The 23885-nt window shown below is 47.4% G+C and overlaps 1 protein-coding gene across 1 annotated transcript in view; it reads right to left on the bottom strand.

The window, feature by feature from the left end:
* nmnat3 (nicotinamide nucleotide adenylyltransferase 3) overlaps nt 1-23885 on the bottom strand; it is a 106327-nt gene that overhangs the window by 58746 nt on the left and 23696 nt on the right. The window contains exon 3 of the mRNA XM_038815681.1: nt 8506-8689. Coding sequence (XP_038671609.1) covers nt 8506-8689 — 184 coding nt within the window. The remainder of the gene's footprint in view (nt 1-8505; nt 8690-23885) is intronic.

The raw sequence follows: 23885 nt of genomic DNA, 5'->3' as shown, positions 1-23885 counted from the left end.
TATGTGCTGAGTTAGTGTCTTTGTTCTGTAGAAGGATCTTGGCAGCTATCCAGGTCTTATCTCTCTTGTACATAAATGCAAGCTTGTAGAAAATCAAACCGCCTTCAGATTGTTGATGTGTCTGCTGCTCGGTGTACTGAGCTGAGCCACAGGGGAAAAGCCCATGTGGAAGCCGACTCAATACAGAGGCCTTGAAACTGCTCCTACATTTTTTGGCGCTGCTAGCATTATCGTCCATAGGATTCTGACCAGAATCATATGCCTCCCCGGGTGAGTACATTTTAATTTACCACCCAGTAGATAGAGGTTGCGTATGACACGGTCAGATCCATAATATGTGCGACTCGGACAAGGGGTGCAAGTTGCGAGTAGGTAGCGGCAGACACAAGCAACACTGAGAAGGTGCTAATATTGAGTGGACAAAGACGGACTTTTGTACCACGTCAAGGAGCAGTGCAGATAAACCGCCGTGCGTTTTAAAAAAAGAAGACTGGAAAGGGTAGGGTCCCACGACAACTCGATGGAGCCCAAAACAAGGAGCCCCCAGTGGGGACCTGATGGCAGTATGATACAAACCATTGTTATTGAGCATATGAAGTTGATCAAAAAGATGGTTGAAAAAGGATATGATTCAGAAGCGCCCGAAGCTGAGCAAAAGGCTTGGTGGCTAGGCCAGACTAAAAATAAGGCAGAGATGGCAGCTTGCTGTTTTGATGAAAAATCGCCTCAAAACTGAAGCAGAGCAGAAACAAGCAGCCTCTATAAGAAAAGCGCAGGAGGAGGGACTAAACAAACCACAGGGAAGGATGGTGGCTGAGCCACTCTATCCCTCCCTCCCTGAGGAGGAAGGAGAACAGGGGAAAATAGACAGGGGACGTTTAGCTGACAAAGAAGCCCTGTATAATGACAATCCACCCCCGTGTAATTCAAAAATCCCATCCGCTCCCAGGTCACCAATTCGAACTACATTCAAAACCGCAGCGGGTGGGAGATGGGACATAACGGCCACTCAAACAATGCCGCTGACTGCAGCGGAGAAACAAATATTCATTGACAAACTCAGTCCATTGCGCTGAAACCATACTATTTCGGCCTTTTGAGAAACCATTGGTGAATTAAGGGAAACCCACGATCTAACTCTGCATGATGTGAGACTGTTAACAAAGGAGAAATTAGCTGGTTCGGCCTGGCAGATGTTACCCGCCAATGTACAAACTAGGGGCTGGATAACGGCAGCCAGCAGAACAGAACCAGCTCCCTGGATTGTTTCACTATTGATTACTTATTACTGCTATGTCCGAAAAGTACATGTTTAATGGTTAATAATGATTACTCGGTACTCTTCCTATAATTCATCTCAGTCCCTAATAACGTAATTTATGTAAAACTACTCTAGTGGCATGCTAACTATTCAGTTTTATCATCGCTGAACCCCCCCTTCAACATTGTTTCTAGTTCTGGATACTCTACTACAGGAAAGATGTTCGATTATGCAACAATTTGCGAGGATAGTACGGGGATGAGGAAGTCTCATAATTGCAGCTTTTTCACAGGAACAATGGGGGTTGAAGTAGGAGTCTAACAGTTGTTTTCAATATTATGAAAACTTATGAGGGGATAAATATTAATTACATCCACTTGCTTGGAAATTAGCGATAAGGGCACAAACTCAGGATCATTGCTGGAAGAACAAAAGGAACATTATTTGCACTCAAAGGGTTCTTAGAACGACTTCCGGTTGCGGTGATGCGGAGCTAAGCCGCGTGTTCGGTAGCTCCCGTTATTTTTGGACTTTCGGGCTCTTTTAAGAGCCCGCAGCGGCGCTGGTTCGACTTTTCCCCGGGTGGGAACGCGGCCACTGTGCTCAGCTGCCGGTGGATGGGCTGGACCAGGAGCGAAGCGGTCAGAAAAGCGACTTTGAAGCAGAGAAAGGTGCGAGGCAAGGAAAACAAGATGGCGGCGGGCAGGGAACCGGCAGCGTGGCAGCAGTGGGCGCGGGAGCAGCAGGAGCTGCTTCAGTGCTCCTTCAGGGAGCTGAATGCTGAGATCCTGGAACCGTTTAAGGCCTCGCTGGACAAAATCATGGCGACTCAGACGGCTCAGGCTGCAGAGATCCGGCAGCTACAGCTAAAGACCTCGGAGAACGAGGACGAGCCCCTGGGCCTAGCAGTGAAGGTGGAGTCGCACGAGGCGCTTCACAAGAAATGGCTGGCAAGGATGGAGGAGTTGGAGAACCGCTCCCGTCGGAAGAACCTGCAGATTTTGGGCCTCCCGGAGGGGCTGGAAGGTTCGGATTTGGGGGTCTACGTGGTTGTGATGTTGAACTCGTTAATGGGTGCGGGGTCATTCCAAGGACCCTTGGAGCTGGAGGGGGCCCATCGAGTACTGTTGAAGAAGCCCAGGCCGAACAAGCCGCCTAGGGCAGTGCTGGTCCGCTTTCACCGCTTCGTTGACCGAGAGTGTGTGCTGAGATGGGCGAAGAAGGAAAGGAGCAGCAGGTGGGAGAATGCGAACATTAGGATCTATCAGGACTGGAGCGCGGAGGAGGCGAAGAGAAGGGCTGGTTTCAATCGGGCGAAGGGAGTGCTTCACAAGAAGGGGGTGAAGTTTGGCCTGCTATAGCCGGCTCGCCTTGGGTCACTTACAAGGACCGCCAGCTCTACTTTGACTCTCCAGAGGAGGCCTGGGCTTTTATCCAGGCAGAGAAAATGGACTTGAACTGAGGACTGGGGGGCTGGGGAATGATGTACATTGTCCGGAGGCTTTGTCCTCCTTGGTATCCTTTCGTTTTTATTGGCTGTGTTTGATGTCGCTTTTTTGTTGCTCTGCTTCTTCGTTTTTTGGGGCTGTTATTTATTTGCTGTGGTGCTTTTTAGCTTTTTCCACTGGTGGAGGGTTGGGGAGCTGTTTGCGGTCCCGCTGGGTCATGTGCCCGTCTTTTTCCCACATGTTGGGCTGGGAGGGGTGGGGTTCGGGATGGAAGCGCAGGCTTTCTTCCCGCGCTGGAGGAGTTGGGGGCGGGGCCGGCACTAGGAGGGGAGATTGGTGGTTGCGTTGCATCGGGGGGGGGGGGGTCGTCGGTATGGCGGGAGCAGCCGAGGTCAGCAGGAGTCGGCTGACTTGCGGAAGTACAAAGTTAAGGGTTACGCAGCTAGGGGGGGCCCTAGCTTGGGGGGGAGGTAAGGGGGGGTACCGGGTTTCTGCTGCAGGGGCCGTAGGGAAACGGATGGTGAAGGGGGGTGCTGGGAGGGGGGTCTGCCACCGTGGGGAACGGGCCTGGTGGGTTCTCTGGGCACGTGGTGAGCTGAGGAAGAGCTATGGCTAATCGGCGCAGAGGGAGGGGGAAGACACCCCAGATTCGGCTGGTCCCCAGAAGCGGTCCCGGGTCTTGGAACACCTGAGGGGGCTGGGAGTAGATGTAGCTTTGCTCCAGGAGACGCACCTTAAGGTGGCGGATCAGGTGAGGCTGAGAAGAGGCTGGGTAGGACAGGTATTTCACTCGGGGCTCGATGAGAAGAATCGAGGGGTGGTGATCTAAGTCGGGAAGAGCTTGTCTAATGTGGTGGCGGATAGTGCAGGTAGATATGTAATGGTGAGTGGTAGACTTCAGGGGGAGCGGGTGGTTCTGGTCAATGTGTACGCCCCCAACTGGGACGATGTGGGCTTCATGCGGCACATGCTGAGCCAGATCCCGGACCTGGAGACATGGGTTTGATCCTGAGTGGGGACTTTAATACGGTGCTGGATCGGCTCTGGATCGCTCGAAGTCAAGGACGGGTAAGAGGCCGGAGGCGGCCTCGGTGCTGAGGGGGTTCATGGATCAGATGGGAGGGGTAGACCCTTGGAGGTTCTTGAACTAGGGAGTTCTCCTTTTTCTCCCATGTTCACAAGGCTTATTCCCGGATTGACTTTTTTGTTCTCAGCAGGGCGCTGATCCCGAGAGTGGTGGGGGCGGAGTATTCGGCGATGGCCATATCTGACTATGCTCCGCATTTGGTGGACCTGGAGCTTGGGGAGGGGAAGGATCAGCGCTCGCTATGGAGGTTAGATGTGGGGCTTCTGGCAGAGGAGGAAGTGTGTGGCCGGGTCCGTAGGGGTATAGAGGGGTATTTGGAAGCCAATGACAACGGGGAGGTGCAAGTTGGGGTGGTCTGGGAAGCGCTGAATGCAGTAGTTAGAGGGGAGCTTATATCCATTTGGGCGTACAGGGAGAGGGGGAAGAGGATCGAGAGGGAGAGGCTGGTGGAGGAAATGGTACGGGTGGATAGGAGGTATGCGGATGTCCCGGAGGAGGGGCTTTTGAGGAAGCGTTGCAGTCTCCAAGTGGAGTTTGATATACTGACCACCAGGAAGGCGGAGGCGCAGTGGAGGAGGGCGCAGGGGGCGGTATATGAGTATGGGGAGAAGGCAAGTCGGATGCTGGCCCACCAGCTCCGGAAACGGGAGGCAGCGAGAGAGATAGGGGGAGTCACAGATGCAGGAGGGGACTTGGTGTGGGGTGGCAGGGACATCAATGGGGTGTTCAGATGATTTACGAAGGGCTGTACCAGGCGGTGCCCCCTAGGGAGGCGGGCGGAATGGACCGCATTCTGGATGGGCTGGAGTTCCCAAGAGTAGAGGATGAACGGGGTGGAGGGTCTGGGGGCCCCAATCGAGTTGGAGGAGCTGATGGAGGTGCTGGGGAGCATGCAGACAGGGAAAGCGCCGGGACCTGACGGGTTCCCAGTGAAATCTTACAAGAAGTTTTCAGATCTGCTGGGCTCGCTGCTTGTAAGGACCCTGAATGAGACGAGGGAAGGGGGGGGGGGGGCTCTGCCCCCGACGATGTCTAGGGCAATCATCTCTTTGATCCTGAAGCGGGACAAGGACCCCCTCCAGTGTGGGTCCTATAGGCCGATCTCGCTCCTTAACGTGGACGCAAAGTTGTTGGCAAAGGTACTGTCCAGAAGGGTGGAAGATGTGGTTCCGATGGTTATCCATGAGGACCAAACGGGGTTTGTGAAGGGGAGGCAGCTGAATGTCAACGTACGGCGGCTTCTTAATGTTATGATGATGGCTCCGGTGGCTGGGGAAGCGGAAATAGCAGCATCGATGGATGCGGAGAAAGCTTTTGACAGGGTGGAGTGGAGTTACCTGTGGGAAGTGCTGAGGAGGTTTGGGTTTGGTGAGGGATTCATCAGCTGGGTGAGGTTGCTGTACAGCTCCCCGGTGGCGAGTGTGGTGACGAACGGGAGGAGGTCGGAGGACTTCCGGCTTTCCCGGGGGACGAGGTAGGGGTGCCCCTCGTCTCCCCTGCTCTTCGCGTTGGCGATTGAGCCCTTCGCCATGGCGCTGAGGGATTCAAAGAACTGGAGGGGGATTGTGCGGTGGGGGGGGGAGCACCGGTTGTCGATTCACGCAGACGATTTACTGTTGTACGTCGCGGATCCGGCTGGGGGGATGCCAGAGGTGTTGAAGGTACTTGGGGAGTTTGGGAACTTTTCGGGCTACAAGCTCAATGTGGGGAAAAGTGAGCTGTTTGTGTTGCACCTGGGGGACCAGGAGAGGGAGATAGGGGAGCTCCCATTGAAGAGGGCGGAGAGGAGCTTTAGATATCTTGGGGTCCAGATAGCTAGGAACTGGGGCGCCCTGCACTTTGAGAGGCTGGTGAAACAGATGGAGGTAAGAGTTCAGGAGATTGGACGCGCTGCCGCTTTCGTTGGCGGGCAGGGTCCAGTCGGTTAAAATGACGGAGCTCCCGAAGTTTTTGTTTCTTTTCCAGTGCCTCCCCATATTGATTCCAAAGGCTTTTTTCAAAAGGGTGAATAAGATTATTCTGGGGTTTGTGTGGTCGCGGAAGGCCCCGAGAGTAAGGAGGGTATTCCTGGAGCGAAGAAGGGAGGCAGCCGGTTTGGCGCTGCCCAACCTGTGTGGGTATTACTGGGTTGCGAATGTGGCAATGATTCGCAGGTGGGTGATGGAGGGGGAGGGTGCCGCATGGAAGAGGCTGGAGGTGGCGTCCTGTGTGGGTACGAGTTTGGGGGCATTGGTGACGGCACCGCTTCTGCTCCCCCCGGCAAGATATTCCACGAGTCCGGTGGTGGTGGCTTCGCTCAAAATGTGGGGGCAGTGGAGGTGGCACAGGAGGGAAGTGAAGGCCTCAGTGTGGGCCCCGATACGGGGCAATCACCGGTTTGCACCAGGGAGAATGGATGGTGGTTTTTTGAGTTGGCGTAGGGCAGACATCAGGTGGATGGGGACCTTTTCCTCGATGGGAAGTTTGCGACTTTAGAGGAGTTGGAGGGGAAATGGGGCCTCCCCCGGGAATGCTTTCAGGTATATGCAGATTAGGGCGTTTGTTAAGCGGCAGGTGGCGGAGTTCCCGCTGCTGCCGCCTGGGGGGTGCAGGATAGGGTGCTCTCAGGGACGTCGGTCGGTGAGGGGAGGATCTCGGCGATTTATCAGATGATGCAGGAAGAGGAGGAGGCCTCGGTGGAGGAGCTGAAAGGGAAGTGGGAGGAGGAGCTAGGGGAAGAGAGTAACGATGGGACGTGGGCGGCTGCCCTGGGGAGGGTGAACTCGTCCTCTTCTTGCGCACGGCTCAGCTTAATTCAGCTGAAGGTGCTGCATAGGGCGCACATGACTGGGGCCAGGATGAGCCGGTTCTTTGGGGGGGGAGGACAGGTGCAGGTGGTGTTCGGAAGGCCCGGCGAACCACACCCATATGTTCTGGGCATGTCCGGCGTTGGAGGAGTTTTGGAAGGGGGTGGCGGGGACTTTGTCCAAGGTGGTCGTTCCAGGGTGGAGCCGGGCTGGGGGCTCGCGATCTTTGGGGTAGCATCGGAGCCGGGAGTGCAAGAGGCGAAAGAGGCCGGTACACTGGTCTTTGCGTCTCTAGTAGCCCAGCGTAGGATTCTTACACTGGAGGGACGCGAAGCCCCCGAGCCCGGAGGCCTGGATCAATGACATGGCCGGGTTCATCAGGCTGGAGAAGATTAAGTTTGCCCTGAGGGGGTCGGTACAAGGGTTCTTCCGGCGGTGGCAGCCTTCTCTCGATTTCCTGGCGGAGAGGTAGAGGGTGGTCAGTCTCAGCAGCAACCCGGGGGGGTGGGTTCGGGATTTGTTAAAGGGGTTTGTTTTTGCGACGGTGTGTTTGCTATTTTTTTTTCTTTCTTGTATTGTTATTAGTTATTAATTTATTACTTTGTATTGGGGAGATTTATGTTTCTGTTTAGTTTTACACCTTGTTTACTTTAACTGTTGGGAGAAAATTTGTTGTTGAAAAATTTGAATAAAAATTATTTTTTTTTAAAAAAGGGTTCTTAGAACACGGGTAGACATGATGGGCTGAAGGACCTCCTTCTATGCCATAAATCTATGTTTCTAGGAATGCTACACCTTAAGTAAATAATAAGATAATTCGAAATGGAATGAGTTAAGTTTTTGAAAAAGACTATAAAAGGGCAGAGATTTTGTTATAGGGTAGATAGCTTGACACAACATAGAGCAATTAGGAACACCTCCATTAGGAGACTAAATTTTGGAATAGGTCATCCTATCATTATTATATATTATTTCATATTATGGTTTGAATGTGCTTTAAGATTATTAGTATTGAGTTTAAATTTGGGATACCTTATAATTACAGAGTGAGCTCAGATAGATCCTAAATGCCACACATTCCCAACAGCAGCTGCTCAGCTCTCAAGCAGAATTGCACAATGTAGTAGACGAACACCAGCAGTGCCTGCTCAAATTGAATATTGGGGACCTCAACAACTTCTATTTGTACAGCATTTCCAACGTAATAAAATGTCCCAATAAGGCGTGTCACAGGAGCATTGTAAAAGAAAATATGACTCCAATTCACCTGAGGAGATATTAGGTCGTATCACTAAAAACCTGGTCAAACGGGTAGGTATTAAGGAATATCCCAAAGGGGGAAGGCGAGGGGGAGAGGAGGATGGAAGTGATTCCAGTGCTCAGGGCCTAGGTAACTGAAAGTGTGACCACTATGGAAGGGCAATTGAAATAGGGGATGGGCCAAAATTAGTGCAATGCAGATATTGTGGAGTGATGTAGGGTTGGAGAAAACGTGAAAATAGAATAGCCCCATCAGATTGCTCTTTCGGCCTTGTCAGATGGTTTCGGGTCACCTCATATCTGCCAACCTCAAAGCTGATATCTCCACAAGAACATTTCAGAGTCTGCCTTTTAACGTGTCTTGTTATTCGTCGTGTATCAATTAAAATAGATCCTGACTTAAAATACACAAAATCATCCAGAATAGCCAACGAAAAGCCGGGAAACTGGGACTTCAAATTATTGTGGTTATTCACAAATTCAGTTAAGTTGTTTGCGTTCGGGAACCACAGTTGTCACACTCTGAGATCTATCAATTTCCTAATCTATTTTGTTGTGGGTTGATCATTAACCCAACCTCAAAACCAAAAGCGCACCGCAGAATCCAACGTGGTTGAAGGCAACAAAAATTGTTATTTGTGTCAGAGGATCTGTGAGCTTTACCTCAGCACCATGACAGTCTCCACCCACTGTTCCTGCTGACTCTCCCATGGCTCCAGCGTAATCCAGTCTGAGGTCTCCAGAGCTCGCTGAATCATAGCAACACGGTGTTTGGCTGCCACCAATCCTTCCTTCCCATATCTGTCGTTAACTGGGGAAATGATACCCTTAATAACGTTATACAGTCCTGTAATAAATAAAATACAACTGAAGGTGAGCTGCAATTTGAATCCACCCCCAAAATTCAGCACCAGTTGGTGTTTCATTGATTAATTCTATGAAAATGCTTCACAATAACATAGGTTTTCAGATTTTTTCTTTATCTCCTCTGTATCCATCTCCATCACAGTGTGAATGAGAATAAATGTTATTTTCTAAAATGAATTAGTATTTTTGAAGAACCTTGGGCAATGTTGCTTGAGAATGTAATTGTTCTGCGTGGCCCCTTTTATCCAGTGTATAGTATATTTAATTCTCTTTGCATAGCAGCACACACATGCTATTTATCACAGAACAAAACCTGCATGGTCCCTTTAAGGTGGCACAGCTGAGCACCCGCACACCTTAGTGGAACATTGATTGATTCTCATAAAGCAGCAGTTTTTTCTCCAATCTTTCCCACAGGCAGAGATGCAATGAAAGGGTTAACTACGAGAATTAGACATTGTCCCAGATGTTGTTGTCAGTAATACCTTGTTCATTTACTTTTACCAACCAGCCAACCTTCGCAACGCACGCCAGCCGAACTTCGCGACCTGTACCGACCAACCATCGCGACACACCAATTTCGCACATATTTAATGCGACAGTTGAGCCTGCTTGGACCTCACGATCTCACTTGCTTTGTCATTCGATGTTACATTTCTGCTAGGGACATTAGCAGACGATTTAAGCTCTCACTGCATCCCTTGAAAAAACTTAAAAGGTTTTTGCTTAGGTCTTCAAATGCCGTTGAAATTTTGAGGGTTTTAATCTTTCATTTGCCAGTACTTCCCTGCATATAATGCACATATAACATACATTAACAAGGCCATACATTTTTTAAAAATCATCTTTATACTGCTTTGTTCCCATTTCAGTTTCTTCTGAATGAGGCCCTGGAACTCCGGATACAGCTCACAACAGCACCGTTTTGTCCTGTCATGGATTCTCCTGTGAAGCTCTCTCCAGCAGATTTAATTATGAGATCCTGGCTTGTTTGTGTCTCTGGCCCACTATTCCTTATTACAAAATGATCCACCTTCAGTTCTTCACACAGTCCTGCTTCTTGCTTGTTGGCAGCTACAAAATGTAGGAATCTCTCCGCCGGGAGCGTGATTTGCTCTTTGCTGTCATTTCTGTCGGGAAGGCTCCAACGTTCGCATTAAAAGGTGGTCATGGCTGGCATTCTTAAAAGGCCTGGCGGTCGTTGGGCGCTTCTCCCGCAATTTAGAATAGAATAGAACATTACAGCGCAGTACAGGCCCTTCAGCCCTCGATGTTGCACCGACCTGTGAAACCAATCTAAAGCCCATCTACACTATTCCATTATCATCCATATGTTTATCCAATGACCATTTAAATGCCCGTAATGTTGGCGAATCTACTACTGTTGCAGGCAGGGCATTCTACACCCTTACTACTCTCTGAGTAAAGAACCTACCTCTGACATCTTTCCTATATCTATCTCCCCTCAATTTAAAGCTGTGTCCCCTTGTGCTAGTCGTCACCATTGGAGGAAAAAGGCTCTCACTGTCCACCCTATCTAATCCTTTGATCATCTTGTATGCCTCTATTAAATCACCTCTTAATCTTCTCTCTAACGAAAATAGCCTCAAGTCCCTCAGCCTTTCCTCATAAGAGCTTCCCTCCATACCAGGCAACATCCTGGTAAATCTCCTCTGCACCCTTTCCAATGCTTCCACATCCTTCCTATAATACGGCGACCAGAACTGCACGCAATACTCCAAATGTGGCCGCACCAGAGTTTTGTACAGCTACAACATAACCTCATGGCTCCAAAACTCAATCCCTCTACCAATAAAAGCAAACACACCGTACACCTTCTTAAAACCCTATCAACCTGGGTGGCAACTTTCAGCATTTATGTACATGGACACCAAGATCTCTCTGCTCATCCACACTACCAAGAATTTTACCATTAGCCCAGTACTCTGTGCTCCTTCCAAAATGAATCACCTCACACTTTTCTGCTTTAAACTCCATTTGCCACTTCTCAGCCCATTTCTGCAGCTTATCTATGTCCCTCTATAAGCTGCAACATCCTTCTACACTGTCCACAACTCCACCGACTTTAGTGTCATCTGCAAATTTACTCACCCATCCTTCTATGCCCTGCTCCAGGTCATTTGTAAAAATAACGAACAGCAGTGGCCCCAAAACAGATCCATGTGGTACACCACCAGTAACTGAACTCCAGGCTGAACATTTCCCATAAACCACCACCCTCCTGTCTTCTGAAAGCTAGCCAATTTATGATCCAAACCGCTAACTCACCCTCAATCCCATGCCTCCGTATTTTCTGCAATAGCCTACCGTGGGGAACCCTATCAGGTTGGAACGCCACAAGTAATCACAACCCTCCTGACATCCAGTATGAAAAACCCTGCTCTACAGGATGCAATGTTAAATCTTCACAGATGCACTCAGCAGAAAATCAGTGATACCACATGAGCTTCAAGTATTTTCACAATATTCTCTCAAATGTTTTTGAAAACGTTAAGGCTTGTTGAATGAAGTGTAACTGAACTTTTGACGGCATATAAAATTATTACATTTTAATAACTGACTTTGAATAGAAATCATTTTTTAAGTATGGCGTTTCATTTTCTCCCTTCATTATTTTTTGAAATAATAACCATTTTTAAGTTTGAAGATGTTTCAGCTTCTACTTTAAACTCACCTTCTTTATTTTGCTTTCTTTAAAAATTATTAGAAAGTGAATTCTCATCCATGATTTTTGCTTCCTGATTTACTGTCAGTGAGAATTCATCAATCTGATTCTATGCTCAGCCCGCTTGATGACTTAATCAGTGCAAGACGGCACGGATCCTCTATAGATGACGGTAGAATGAAAAATCACGTCAGAATAAGGGAGATCTACAACATAAAGCACACTAACTCTTTGACAGCCGCTTTGTTGTCAATCAGCAGTGAATGTTCTGTCTTCACCATTGACCACAAAGGGTCAATATGTCATGAGCCCCACCAGGCTTGGGTATCTCCATATAATGCACCCCTTTCTTGATGAACAGGTGAATAACTCTGTAAATGTCAGTCCATTATAAATGCACAAGTGTGACTCAGGGAAAGCTGTCTTGTTCACTAAGCTCACAGCCTTACTCTGTAATTCCACTGATAAATTGGATGAGCTTAAAGACTCTCCCAAAAGAGAACAATGCCACAAATACAGCTGTACAGGTTCATGACAGCACCACTGAGTAATATAGGCATCTTTAAAAATCTCCCCCAATAAGCACGGTTTATTTTCCTTCATTATACAGGCACCAAGTCCCTTATCCGACACCTCGAAATCCAGAAGGACAAGTGAACCATCTACATTTGAAGCTTCTAATTCTTTTAAGTTCCATACATTATTTTATGTTTGTCATGATTTCAGTTGATGTTATAACTGGACATGGAAGATCCCAGAATGGAACCCTTGCTCAAAACACTAACGTTTACTTTCTTAAATAAAATGTGGAGGAAGAGAGTCACAGGACACTGATTAGTATTAACAATAAGAAAAACATTTATTAAACATGAAAAAATTGGACTATAATACTCCTTTACTGCCCCTTTGGCTTAACAATTATACACAGGTTTAATAATTAATAGAGATGACAAAACATATCTTAATGTACAATTAACACGCAAAGTCCATTTTACGCACACAAGATGACAGTGGTCAAATACACACACTCCATATCATAGATTATCATAGAATTTACAGTGCAGAAGGAGGCCATTCGGCCCATCGAGTCTGCACCGGCTCTTGGAAAGAGCACCCTATCCAAGATCAACACCTCCACCCTAACCCATAACCCAGTAACCCCACCCAACACTAAGGGCAATTTTGGACACTAAGGGCAATTTAGCATGGCCAACCCACCTAACCTGCACATCTTTGGACTGTGGGAGGAAACCGGTTCACCCGGAGGAAACCCACGCACATACGGGGAGGATGTGCAGACTGCGCATAGACAGTGATCCAAGCCGGAATTGAACCTGGGACCCTGGAGCTATGAAGCAATTGTGCTATCCACAATGCTACCGTGCTGCCCTGAATCCATTCTGAATCCAAGTTAGTGTCTGTGGATTTCTCGTCAGAATCCCCCCCCAGATGACTGTCACATGAGAGTTTCCGAACTCCACTCTCAAAAACACGCTTCAAAATAAATCTTCTTTCATAATTATGCTTTCCCTTGGTAATTTGCATTCCAAAATTCAGACCAGGTTTTCTAAATGACACTTTTAAAGAAATTTGCCGCTCCACCTTTAACAGCGATACCAGTCCACGATTTTACGCCAACCCTTTCAGATTTCCTTGTCTTGGCTGCTTTAACCCTCGATACCCAGACTATATTAAAATGGCATCATACATTTGATTTACTTTTGTCGGCTGCTGCCCCACTTTAAAATCTACAATTGTCGCTTTAACTCAGAACACTTTGTTTATTATTCCTTGAATTCTTTTCAACAATACCTCGGTCTCTGTTTACTTAACTTCAGTCGTCTTAAACATTCTTTCTGTCTGAATTCCCTGATTATCTGGATTGTAGCTTGTTCCTTAGGAGTCTTGCATCTTTGCAACTCCCTTGGCCTGTTCAGCTTCTCCTGGCAGATTTGAGAGCTGTTCACTTCCCAGTGCCCTGTCGCCAATTGCTCTGGTTTCCAGTTGAAACTAAGGAAAGCCCATCCCTCTGAAAATGGCTTCCCATTACGAAGCAACAACTTACTTCTATTTACTCTTCACACCATAACCCTCTCTAAGCACAATAGAATCATTTTTGGAATTGAAACCAACCCTAACACAATCTAAAACCTTTGTCCGGCATGAATATAACGATAGGTTTTACCCTTCTAGGCACAGAAACATTTAGGACGGGATCTTCTAGCTGTTCACACGAGTGGGATCATCTGGTCCCGCCGACACCGCACCTCTGTTGTGGGTTTCCCAGCGCCGTGGGGTGGATTCAATGGGAAATCCCATTGACAGCAGCGAGACCAGAGATCCCTAACAATAACTAATTTCTAATGTTTTCCAATACAAATATAAATCCCTTAAAACTACCTTTGTTTTCCTAACATGTTTTGTAAGTACATGCGAGGCCTCGGACCCAAAATCCATACATTCTCCAATTCGACAAACATCCAGTCGCGATGGTCCCGGGCACTGGTTCCAGTACCTCTGTAGTGAAGCCTGGCAAGAATGTGCACCCAAGTGAACCAAGGGTCCAAAGATGTTCAAATTCATCCATTTGACCAAACTGAACCTTTGCAATTCAAAAGTACAAAGAAACTTCTGCTGCTGTCATGTGAAATCACACTGATGCTCAACTGCAAAACTGATAAAATGTTTATATATTCAACATTACAGTAAGTCAGACTTGGAAAACAGCTTTCTTAATCGCCAGCGAAAAGGGCACATTCAGAGATTATACTGCTTGGTTCATTCTGTCCCGTCGGTGTTACAGTAAACTGCAAACATTTCAAAATGGCTACTTTCCTTTTGGATGGGAACAGTGCACACTTAACAAGACTGGAAAACAAAACCAGAATAATTCTGTCATAAAGGCACAAGACGACAATCAACCATCACCCAACAAATGTTAAACAGCAAAAATGACGCGATCAAACTGTCGAAAAGGAGGAAGAATTCCTTCAGCATTCTAACTTTAGTTAGATTAGTAAGAATAGTGCAACGCCTGCATCACATAAACATTGTTGTGTTGCAGTAAAAGGCTTCAGGCTATCTGGTGTTGGCACAAATGAAAAAAGAAAAATATAAATGTTAGGAATGGGAAACAAAAGCAAAAAATGCCATCAAGACACAGAAATCTGCAACAATAAAGAAATAGTAGGTATTTCATCTTTTGGATGGCATATTGTTTCTTCCCCCCCCCCCCCCCCCCCCCCCCCCAACCCCCACACTGCCCCCAGTCCCATCCGCCTCTCTTTATCCAACCGTGGTGGAATAAATGCTCATCTTTCACTTTCAATTCTGACTAAGGGTCAAACCTGAATTATCTGCCTGCTTCTCATCTTTATAGATGTTCACTGATCTGCTCAGCATTTTCTTCTTTTGTGAAATACGAGCGGCTGGGTCATTGAGGAGTCATCTTCATCCATCACTGCATTCACTGATCTAACTCATGCTGCAGGCCACATGGCCTGGAGCTTTCGCTCTGCTACATTTTTTTTCCGGCTAGGATGCGCTGGTTTCTCCGGTGCAGTTTAACCAAAACTGGCATAATCAGCACAAAGGTTGCAGAAGTTTAAAAACAGATTGGATAGAGTGTAAACCGTGCTGCTGTGATCTTCTGCACTTGTTTAAGAAACATTGCAAAAGAAGGAGCCCCCAGACTGAACTAATCATATTGGCGCAACATCGAGGGCCGAAGGGCCCACTGCGCTGTAATGTTCTATGTTCTATAGTGTAGGTCAGATAGGCTTCAGATGGTTTCACGGGTCGGCGCAACATCGAGGGCCGAAGGGCCCGCTGTAATTTTCTATGTTCTATTGGGAAGGGGGTTCACGAATTGCACACATTTACTGACCTTTGAAAAGGTTCCAAAGGTTAAGCTGAATATTTTGGTTGCAAGTGTACTTATAGGCACTTCTCCAACCTCGTGAATATAATTCCTTTTATTAATGTTCACAGAAACCCAATTGTGTAATGTGACAGGAAATACACTCCTGCTGCTTCTGCGTCACATGATGCGAGCAGACCATTTGCACGGGCTTTGGGCAGATCACAATCTCGATTGTATCGAGCACCACCTTTAATAAATCTCTCATTGTGTTTCACAAGAATACAGAGTGTGGACACCTCCACACATTTTCTCTTTGCAGCAACAAAGAAATGTAACACAAGAAAAAACAGGATTTAGGCAGAAAAAAAATAACTTTAAAAAAAAGATTTCATCCACTAACAGTGAGACAGTATCAGGAGTAACGGAAGAGTCCTGGAACCAGACACACACATGGACATTGGGCAGACCGTGCTGCTCATGGGAAGTTTTAACAAACTTTTCAACAGCAACTGTGAGTATGAATATCAATAGTCGTGGAAGACTTGCTTGCATTGAACTGAGTGGGGTCTGGGCTGCATGTGATGAAGCGACATGGGCTACGGGGAACAAGGATTTCAAAGTCTTCCGACTCTGCACAGGCCACTACTTGGGGGCAAAAGTCGAACTACGTCAGGCAAAACAGGAAAGAGTTCTGAGTTGCTTGTTCAAGGGATCATTGTGCTGTACTTTTCATTAAAAATTGAAAGTGTGGAAATGTCGACTCTAGGAGCTGGAAAACAAAAATGGTGGGGGGCAATGGGCACCATGGACACATTTGATGAGGATTATGAGACATGGAATTCATATGAGTAATGATTTCAATTGTTTCTAATAGTTTTTAATAACCAGACACAAAAACTCAGCTCAGTTAAACGTTTCTGCTCCTCATCGTGTTCACCCCGAGAAACCAGAGATCAGTTCGATATTGAATTAATGAAAATCTCAGAGGGACATTCCTCTCCTGAACCGTTATTGATCGCAGAAAGGTTTTGATCCTACCACTATAATCAGGAGGTAGGTGAAAGCATTATACAGTTCTTAGCATCTTTAAGATCAGCAAAATATTGCGAATTTTGTACACACTTAGAATCATAGGGTGGGATTCTCCCGTAGCCGGTGGGGCAGGGGGTCCCAGCGGGACGGAGTGGCGTGAACCACTCCGGCGTCGGCCCGCCCCAAAGGTGCAGAATCCTCTGCACTTTCAGGGGCTATGCCGGCGCTCGAGTGGTTTGCGCCCCGCTGGCCAGGGTGGAAGGCTTTTGGCGCTGCGTCAGCCGGGGCCGAAGGGACTCCGCCAGCCGGCGCAGGTCCACACATGTGCGGGAGTGTCAGCGGCTGCTGACGTCATCCCCGCGCATATGCAGGGGGGGTTCACCTACGTATCGGCCATCGCGGAGGCTGACACGGCCGTCGTATAGGAAAAGAATGCCCCCCACGGCACAGGCCCGCCCACAGATCAGTGGGCCCCGATCGGGGCCAGGCCACCATGGGGGCACCCCCCGGGGCCAGATCCCCGTGCCTCCCCTCCCAGGACCCCGGAGCCTGCCCGCGCTGCCAGGTCCCACCGGTAAGGGACCTAGTCTAAGTTATGCCGGCGGGACTGGCAAAGAGCGAGCGGGACTTCGGCACATCGCAGGTCGGAGAATCGGCGGGGGGGGGGGGGGGGGGGGCGCTGCCAGCGGCCGCCGACTGGCGCGGCGCGATTCCCGTGCCGGAGAATTCGGCGGTCGGCGGGGGTGGGATTCACGCCGCGCCGCACCCCCCCCCCCCCCTCCCCCCCCCCCTCCCCCCCCCCCAGCGATTCTCAGACCCGGCGAGGGTTCGGAGAATCCCGCCCATAGCTTCATAGAACCTCTACTGTGCAGAAGGAGGTCATTCGGCCCATCGAGTCAGCACCGACCCTCTGAAAGAGCACCCTAACCTAGGCCCATTACCCGTAACCCAACCTAACCTTTGGACCCTAAGGGGTAATATATCATGGCCAATCCACCTGCACACCTTTGGACTGTGGGAGGAAACTGGAGCACCTGGATAAACTCATGCAGACATGGGGTGAAGATATAGGGCGCGATCTCACCAACATAAAACAGTGCTGTTCAGGGTGGGATTAGCGGAGTTGTTCCCAACACTTGTAGCATGGTTATGATCCCGCTATCTATTGGCACTCATCATATTTTCCTGCCCCATCAGGAAATGCCCCCATGAGACTGCACTGAGCTGCATTTCCTCAATGAGCAGCTCCGCTCGAAGGGATTGAGACGTCATTTTTCAAGGTGCCCCGATCTCACAACCTCTCGGCGCAAACTCCAGACCTCCACAAAACCCAACTCACCTGTTTGGGTGGTCCTCGGGACACCCAAACCTCACCATATACAGGCAGGGCATTCCCGGTCCTGATCCTGGGTGCAGGCACAATGCCAGATTGGCACCTTGGCATTTCCAGTGTCACCTGGGCACCCTGGCAGTGCAAGGCTGGCACCCAGGTGATACTGCCATGGTGCGCAGGTGGCACTGCCAGGGTACCATTCTGGCAGCGCCAAGGTGCCACCCTTCCCAGAGGCCAACTACTCGAGGGCCTCTGATCAAGGAGACCTCTCCAGGTACTGCAGCTTGGTCCCTGCTTGTGGCGACCAGTACTGAACGGCGGCCGGCATGGATCTCCTCAGTAAGGCCAATAGATGCCGGGTGACCATTTAATCTGGCGAAGGCAGAAGTAAATCAGCTTCTAAAGCAACTTTACTCTGCGAGACTGATGGCGATGTCTATGTCGCAAGATCTGGTTAGATCTTACGAGGTATAATGGCCATCGTGAGGCCAAGGGGAGGCCTCTCCCAGCATCTACCGGTCACATTGCTAACCACCGTGCCACCCTAGTTGCTCTTGATGACTCATAAGAGACAGGCTGGTTTGTGGACACCGTAATGCAGCTGTTCAGAGTAAGTTGCATCCTGTCGGTGATGTCACTCAGAAGCTGTCGTGCAAGTTGCCAGATCTATGGCGGTAGCAACGAGAGAAGCGTCACAGGTGGGCACTGGAGCGATGATTCACAAATGGATACCTCAAGGAACAAGGCTGCAAAGGTGCAACCATATCACCGTGTACACCCGTTGGACACTCAGCAAAGGAATACTGGAGTAAAACGAATACATGCAAGACCTGTGGCAAGAGGGGCCATATTGCCAAGGCATGTTGGGCTCAGAAAACTTCTCCTACTCCAAGAAGGTGCAAGAAGGAAAACACAGTTAAACAACCTAGCCGTGTTTACAAATTAATGGATGAAGCTCAAGATCACTCAAAATACAGCGGAACGGAACTATAGCTAGTGTTAAAGCTAGGTGTTTTATCAAAGCAGGGTGATCAACAACATTTATGGGCATATCTAAAACTTGACGGTCATGAAATTAAAATGGAAGTGGACTAGGGCGCAGCAGTATTGTTACTACTTGTGGACAATTAATCACCAAAAGCTGAAACATCTTCCTTTAAAACCGTCAAATTTGATCCTAAAGACGTACACTGAAGAGGTCGTACCATTCAAAGTATGCATTATGGTGAAAGTTGAAGCGAATGGACAAAGAGCAAAGTTACCTCATCACAGTCTACGGAAACGTTCTTGCTCTATTTACAAGAGCATGGTTGACTAGGATGAGGCTTAACTGGGAAACAATCAATTAGTGGATTCAAAGACCGACTCACAACAACTTACAAAGAAATACGAGAAGGTATTCACAGATTCACTAGGCTCTGTGACTGGCGATGAGATGCACCAAAAAATCAAGCCAGACAGCACACCCAAATGCCTCGAAGCTAGAACCATTCCATATGCTATCAGGCCTAAAGTTGAAGAAGAACTAGAAATATTAGTATGAACAGGTGAACAGGAGTCATTGAACCTCTTGCCACAAGTGATTGGGCAACACCAATTGTTGCTGTATTAAATGGGATGGAACACTGAGAATCTGTGGAGATTTTAAGGCTACTAATAACTTCATTTTGTGCGCAGATCCATTATCCACTGCCGCTGATTGAAGACGTGTTTGCTGGACATTATGGAGGCTAGAATTTCAGTAAAATGTGAACTTTCACAGTCATATATGGAGATGAACGTGGCTGTCGAATCACAGCCACTACTCACCAGCATAATGCAGAAAGGTCTGGTTTCTTTGCAGACAATTTCCTTTTGGAATAATATGTGCGCCTCTTCTCTTTCAAAGATCTATGTATCAAATTCTAAGTGGGTTGAATGGAGGGCAATGTTATCTAGATGACATACTCATCACCAGTTCGAGTGAACAGGAACACTTGACGAATTTGCAAGCTATCCTGAAGCGGCTACAGAGCCACAACATGAGAGTTAAGAAGGAAAAGTGTGACTTTTTCAAGTCATCCATAAATTGTCTCGGTCATATCATCGACAATGATGGTTTGCACAAAGAAGCACCATGTCCTCAAAATGTGACCCAAATTAAGGTCATTTTTAAGATTGCTCAATTATTATGGTAAATTTGTGTTGAATTTACCACTCAACAACACGTTGCTATGTGTTGAACAGGCATATGCTGGCCAGAAGAATGTGACAATGCATACGATGAAGTGAAAGAAGTTTTGCAGTAGTCAGAGCTGTTGGTTCATTTTAATCCCAAGAAGAAGTTGCAACTTGCTTGTGATGCCTCACCCTGTGGGGTTGGTGCAGTCTCTTGCATATTAAACCTTCAGGAGAGGAACGATCGATAGCATTTGCTTCATGCACTCTTACTACCGCACAAATGAATTACGCTCAGCTAGTAAAAGAAGCTTTGAGCAGCATTTTCAGTGTAACAAGGTTCCATCATTGCCTATATGGGTGTCATTTTACTCTTTTGAAGGATTATCGGCCCTTGACTACAATCTTTGGGCCGTATAAGAGGTAAATCTTCTTTGGCAGCTAGTAAATTGCAAAGATGATCATTGATATTGTCGGCACACACTTACAATATCCAATATCGCAAGTCGGAGCAGCATTCAAATGCTGATGCTTTACCACAATTGATACTACAAGTCAAACAGAACCCAGAAGAACATTTCATCAATATTTTGCATTTCTCATTCTTGTGTATACCTATGACTTCATCTCAAGTTCAAAGATATACAAGAACTAATCCAGTGATTGGCAAGGTGATGGATTTGGACCAATGATGAAGGAATTGGCACACAGTTATTTATGGTGGCCAAGATTAGATGCTCACATTGAAGATAAAGTTAAGCAATGCTAATTTTGAGCAAAACCAAGGAACACTCCACCATTTCATCTGTTGGGATGGCCGACAGCCACAGCAGAGAATACACATCAATTATGCTGATCCATTAGAGGGTCACATGTTCTTGGTGATTGCGGACGCACACTTGAAATGGCCAGAAGTCGTGATAATTAAGTCAACGACAACTGGGCTGAGCATTGAGAAACTAGATGAAATAGTAGCAATACATGGAGCACCGGAGCAGATTTTGAGTGATAATGGTATCAGTTTACTTCAAAGGATTTTGAGGACTACTTGAAAGGGAATAGTATACGCCATATCATGCCTACACCATATCAAGTCAGCTCCATATCATCCAGCAACAAATGGATTGGCCGAATGTTTTGTGCAATCACTAAAGTATTCTGCCAATGCATCGAAAGACCAGGGGACTTTATTGAGAAGATTAAACAAATTTCTAACATCTTATCGGAACACTGTACATGGTACCATGGAAAGTTCATCTGCAATGCTGTTGTTTAAGAGGGAACTACGAACATAGTTGGATTTGTTAGCTCCATCTGATATTTCAGAGATTGTCAAACAACAACAACAACAAGCACAAATTTCTAGGAGGCAGAAAAGCAGGTATTCAACCAGGGAGAGAGAGACTTTCCGTTCCGCCAGCTGTGTTTTCCTGGGCGGCGTGCCCTTGGCGTCAGGGGGATTCTCCATTCCTGCCACCTGCCAATGGGATTTCCCATTGTAGCCAGCCCGCGCTGCTGGAAATCTACAGCCATGGTTGCGCTGCCAGCACAACGGCGAATCCCGCCGGCGGAGAATCCTGCTGTGTTAGCTAGGAGCTACGCCACCGACAAGAAATGGGTACCAGCTATGATCCTAGCAAAGACAGGTCCAATATCATGCACCGTACTGATGGATGGTGAAAGAGTTTGGCGATATCATGCTGATCATTTACTTGCTGCAGAAACTTCTCAAGAGGCTCTACCCTTGGAAAATCTAAAAAAACTTTACTTTGGAAGATAGACATTGGTGAGTTCAGATGATTTTAATGAGCATTTTGCAATGCCTATAGTGACAGATACTGAAATAACTATTCAAGAAGTACAATCTACAGAAAGGAATGAGGTCACATCTGAGGTTTCAAGTAGCCAAGTTCAAGAACATCAAATTCTACAAAAAGGAGTAGAGTTCCACAAAAGACACTGTCTTATTGAATTGTATGTATAGAAATAATACATAAGGGGATCTGTTGTATAAAAGTAAATTGTTGTCATGGCACTAATGAGGTAAAGAGCGAGAGATGTTACGTATCTGAGAATACTTCCTTGCTGTTTATGCATCACATGTTGTGTCGTGATATCAGCAGAACGTTTGCGCAGGTTTTGAGCAGATCATCATCTTAATTGTGTTGAACATCATCCTCAATGAACCTCTCATTGTGTTTTACAAGAATCCAGAGTGTGGGCACTCCATACCTTTTCTCTTTGTGGCAACACAGAAATATAACAAAACGGTCCACCAGTGCAATTAGCAAATGATTCATGGAGCTTTTCAAAGTAATTTTCTGTAATTCAAAAACAGCCTGTTCACAGTGATCTAAACCAAACTGTGGTTTAAGATACTTTTTTTGTGATAAACAAATTTTCAGCCCTCAAACTACATCTAGTTACTGTTGTAGGGTGTTCAATATCGTTTGGTAGGTCTTAATGATGTCTTTGTAGTCTTACAAAGGTTAACTGTATGTACTTCTTAAATACAATAACTATGTACATTATACAGTAAAGGGCCCAAGCTAGGAGTTGGCTCTGTGCTTGCTTATGCATACGGCTCTGTCCAACACTAGGCTGACCCCTAGGTGCTGGGGCTGTTTAGCACAGGGCTAAATCGCTGGCTTTGAAAGCAGACCGAGCAGGCCAGCCGCGCGGTTCGATTCCCATAACAGCCTCCCGAACAGGCGCCGGAATGCGGCGACTAGGGTCTTTTCACAGTAACTTCATATAAAGCCTACTCGTGACAATAAGCAATTTTCACTTTCACTTCAGGTGCGAGACACATTTTCTCTTATATCACTGTGTGGTTGTACACTCAATCCCACATTAACCCTATGTGTGTCAGACCCTTTGACTTTGGCATGTCCCAAGGTCTTTATCCAATGCATTCTACGTTATTCTAGTTTACTCCTTGTACTAACATCCTTATTACTACCACATTCCCCCCCCCCCCCCCCCCCCCCCCCCCCCCCCCCCCCCGAACCCCCACCCCGAACCCCCAACTCCAAGTCTCTGAGTTAATAGGTTCAGACAGTCTGGATGACATTATTACCATAACTCATCCACACTACTGTTGATGGAGTGATAGGCTCTGTCATTGAAGTTGATTTGGTGGTGGTTCTGGGATCTGAATATCTTTTTAATCTCTTTTTCCATTCCTTGGTATTGAACCGCTCCTTGTCGATTCGGCAGTTGTGGTGACACATGGTTATTGTTCCATCCACTTTCTCGCAGACTGGACGAACATTGTGCTCAACTTCTGTCATTTATTTTCCTCTTCTTCCTTCATCATGTGTGTTGTTGTCATATCCTCTGTGGTAGAAGATGGCCATTCATGTTATTTAAAAAAAAATTTAGAGTACACAATTCATTTTTTCTAATTAAGGGGCAATTTAGCGTAGCCAATCCACCTATCCTGCACATCTTTGGGTTGCGGGGGCGAAACCCACGCAAACACGGGGAGAATGTGCAAACTCCACACAGTGACCCAGAGCCTGGATCGAACTTGGGACCTCCGCGCCGCGAAGCTGCAGGGCTAACCCACTGCGCCACCGTGCTGCCCTGGCCATTCCTGTTATGAAGACGTGGTTTTTTAGTGAGCTCACCTTTGCATTTGGCTGTGTGGTGTGCTGATGGCTGCGACTTCCAGCATCGCCTGTGGCACTCTCATTCTGGCTGCGAGCTGCAACATTTACTCCGTGGTCATAATATTGACCTCATCAACAGTCGGTGGAGCCAGAGGTGGACATTCTTCTGGTTGTTGGTTACTCTCTTGTCCCTGCTCCATTAGAGGCATCATGGTGACCATCTGACTGGTTGGCTGATTTGACCAATGAAGGCTTCGGGCAACTGAAACAAAATTGGGCAAACCTGGTCTGCAAAGAAGGAAGACAGTTCAGCGCTGAAGTTCCAGCCAGGACACTCTAACTTGTTTGAGCTCTCGGGGACTTGTAGGTCTGTATAATTTACAACAGTGGTTAGCTTGACTTCGTCTGCTGTTTTGAGGAGATTCGGGGCTACACAGGCATCTTGGCTCAAGAGAGGAAATTACTAGTTATGGATGACGTACATGGGTTTGG

Source organism: Scyliorhinus canicula, chromosome 13 (assembly GCF_902713615.1).
Source record: "Scyliorhinus canicula chromosome 13, sScyCan1.1, whole genome shotgun sequence".
Lineage (NCBI taxonomy): Eukaryota > Metazoa > Chordata > Chondrichthyes > Carcharhiniformes > Scyliorhinidae > Scyliorhinus > Scyliorhinus canicula.
The sequence above is the reverse complement of the archived record's forward strand: the minus strand, read 5'-3'. Positions and strand labels throughout refer to the sequence as shown.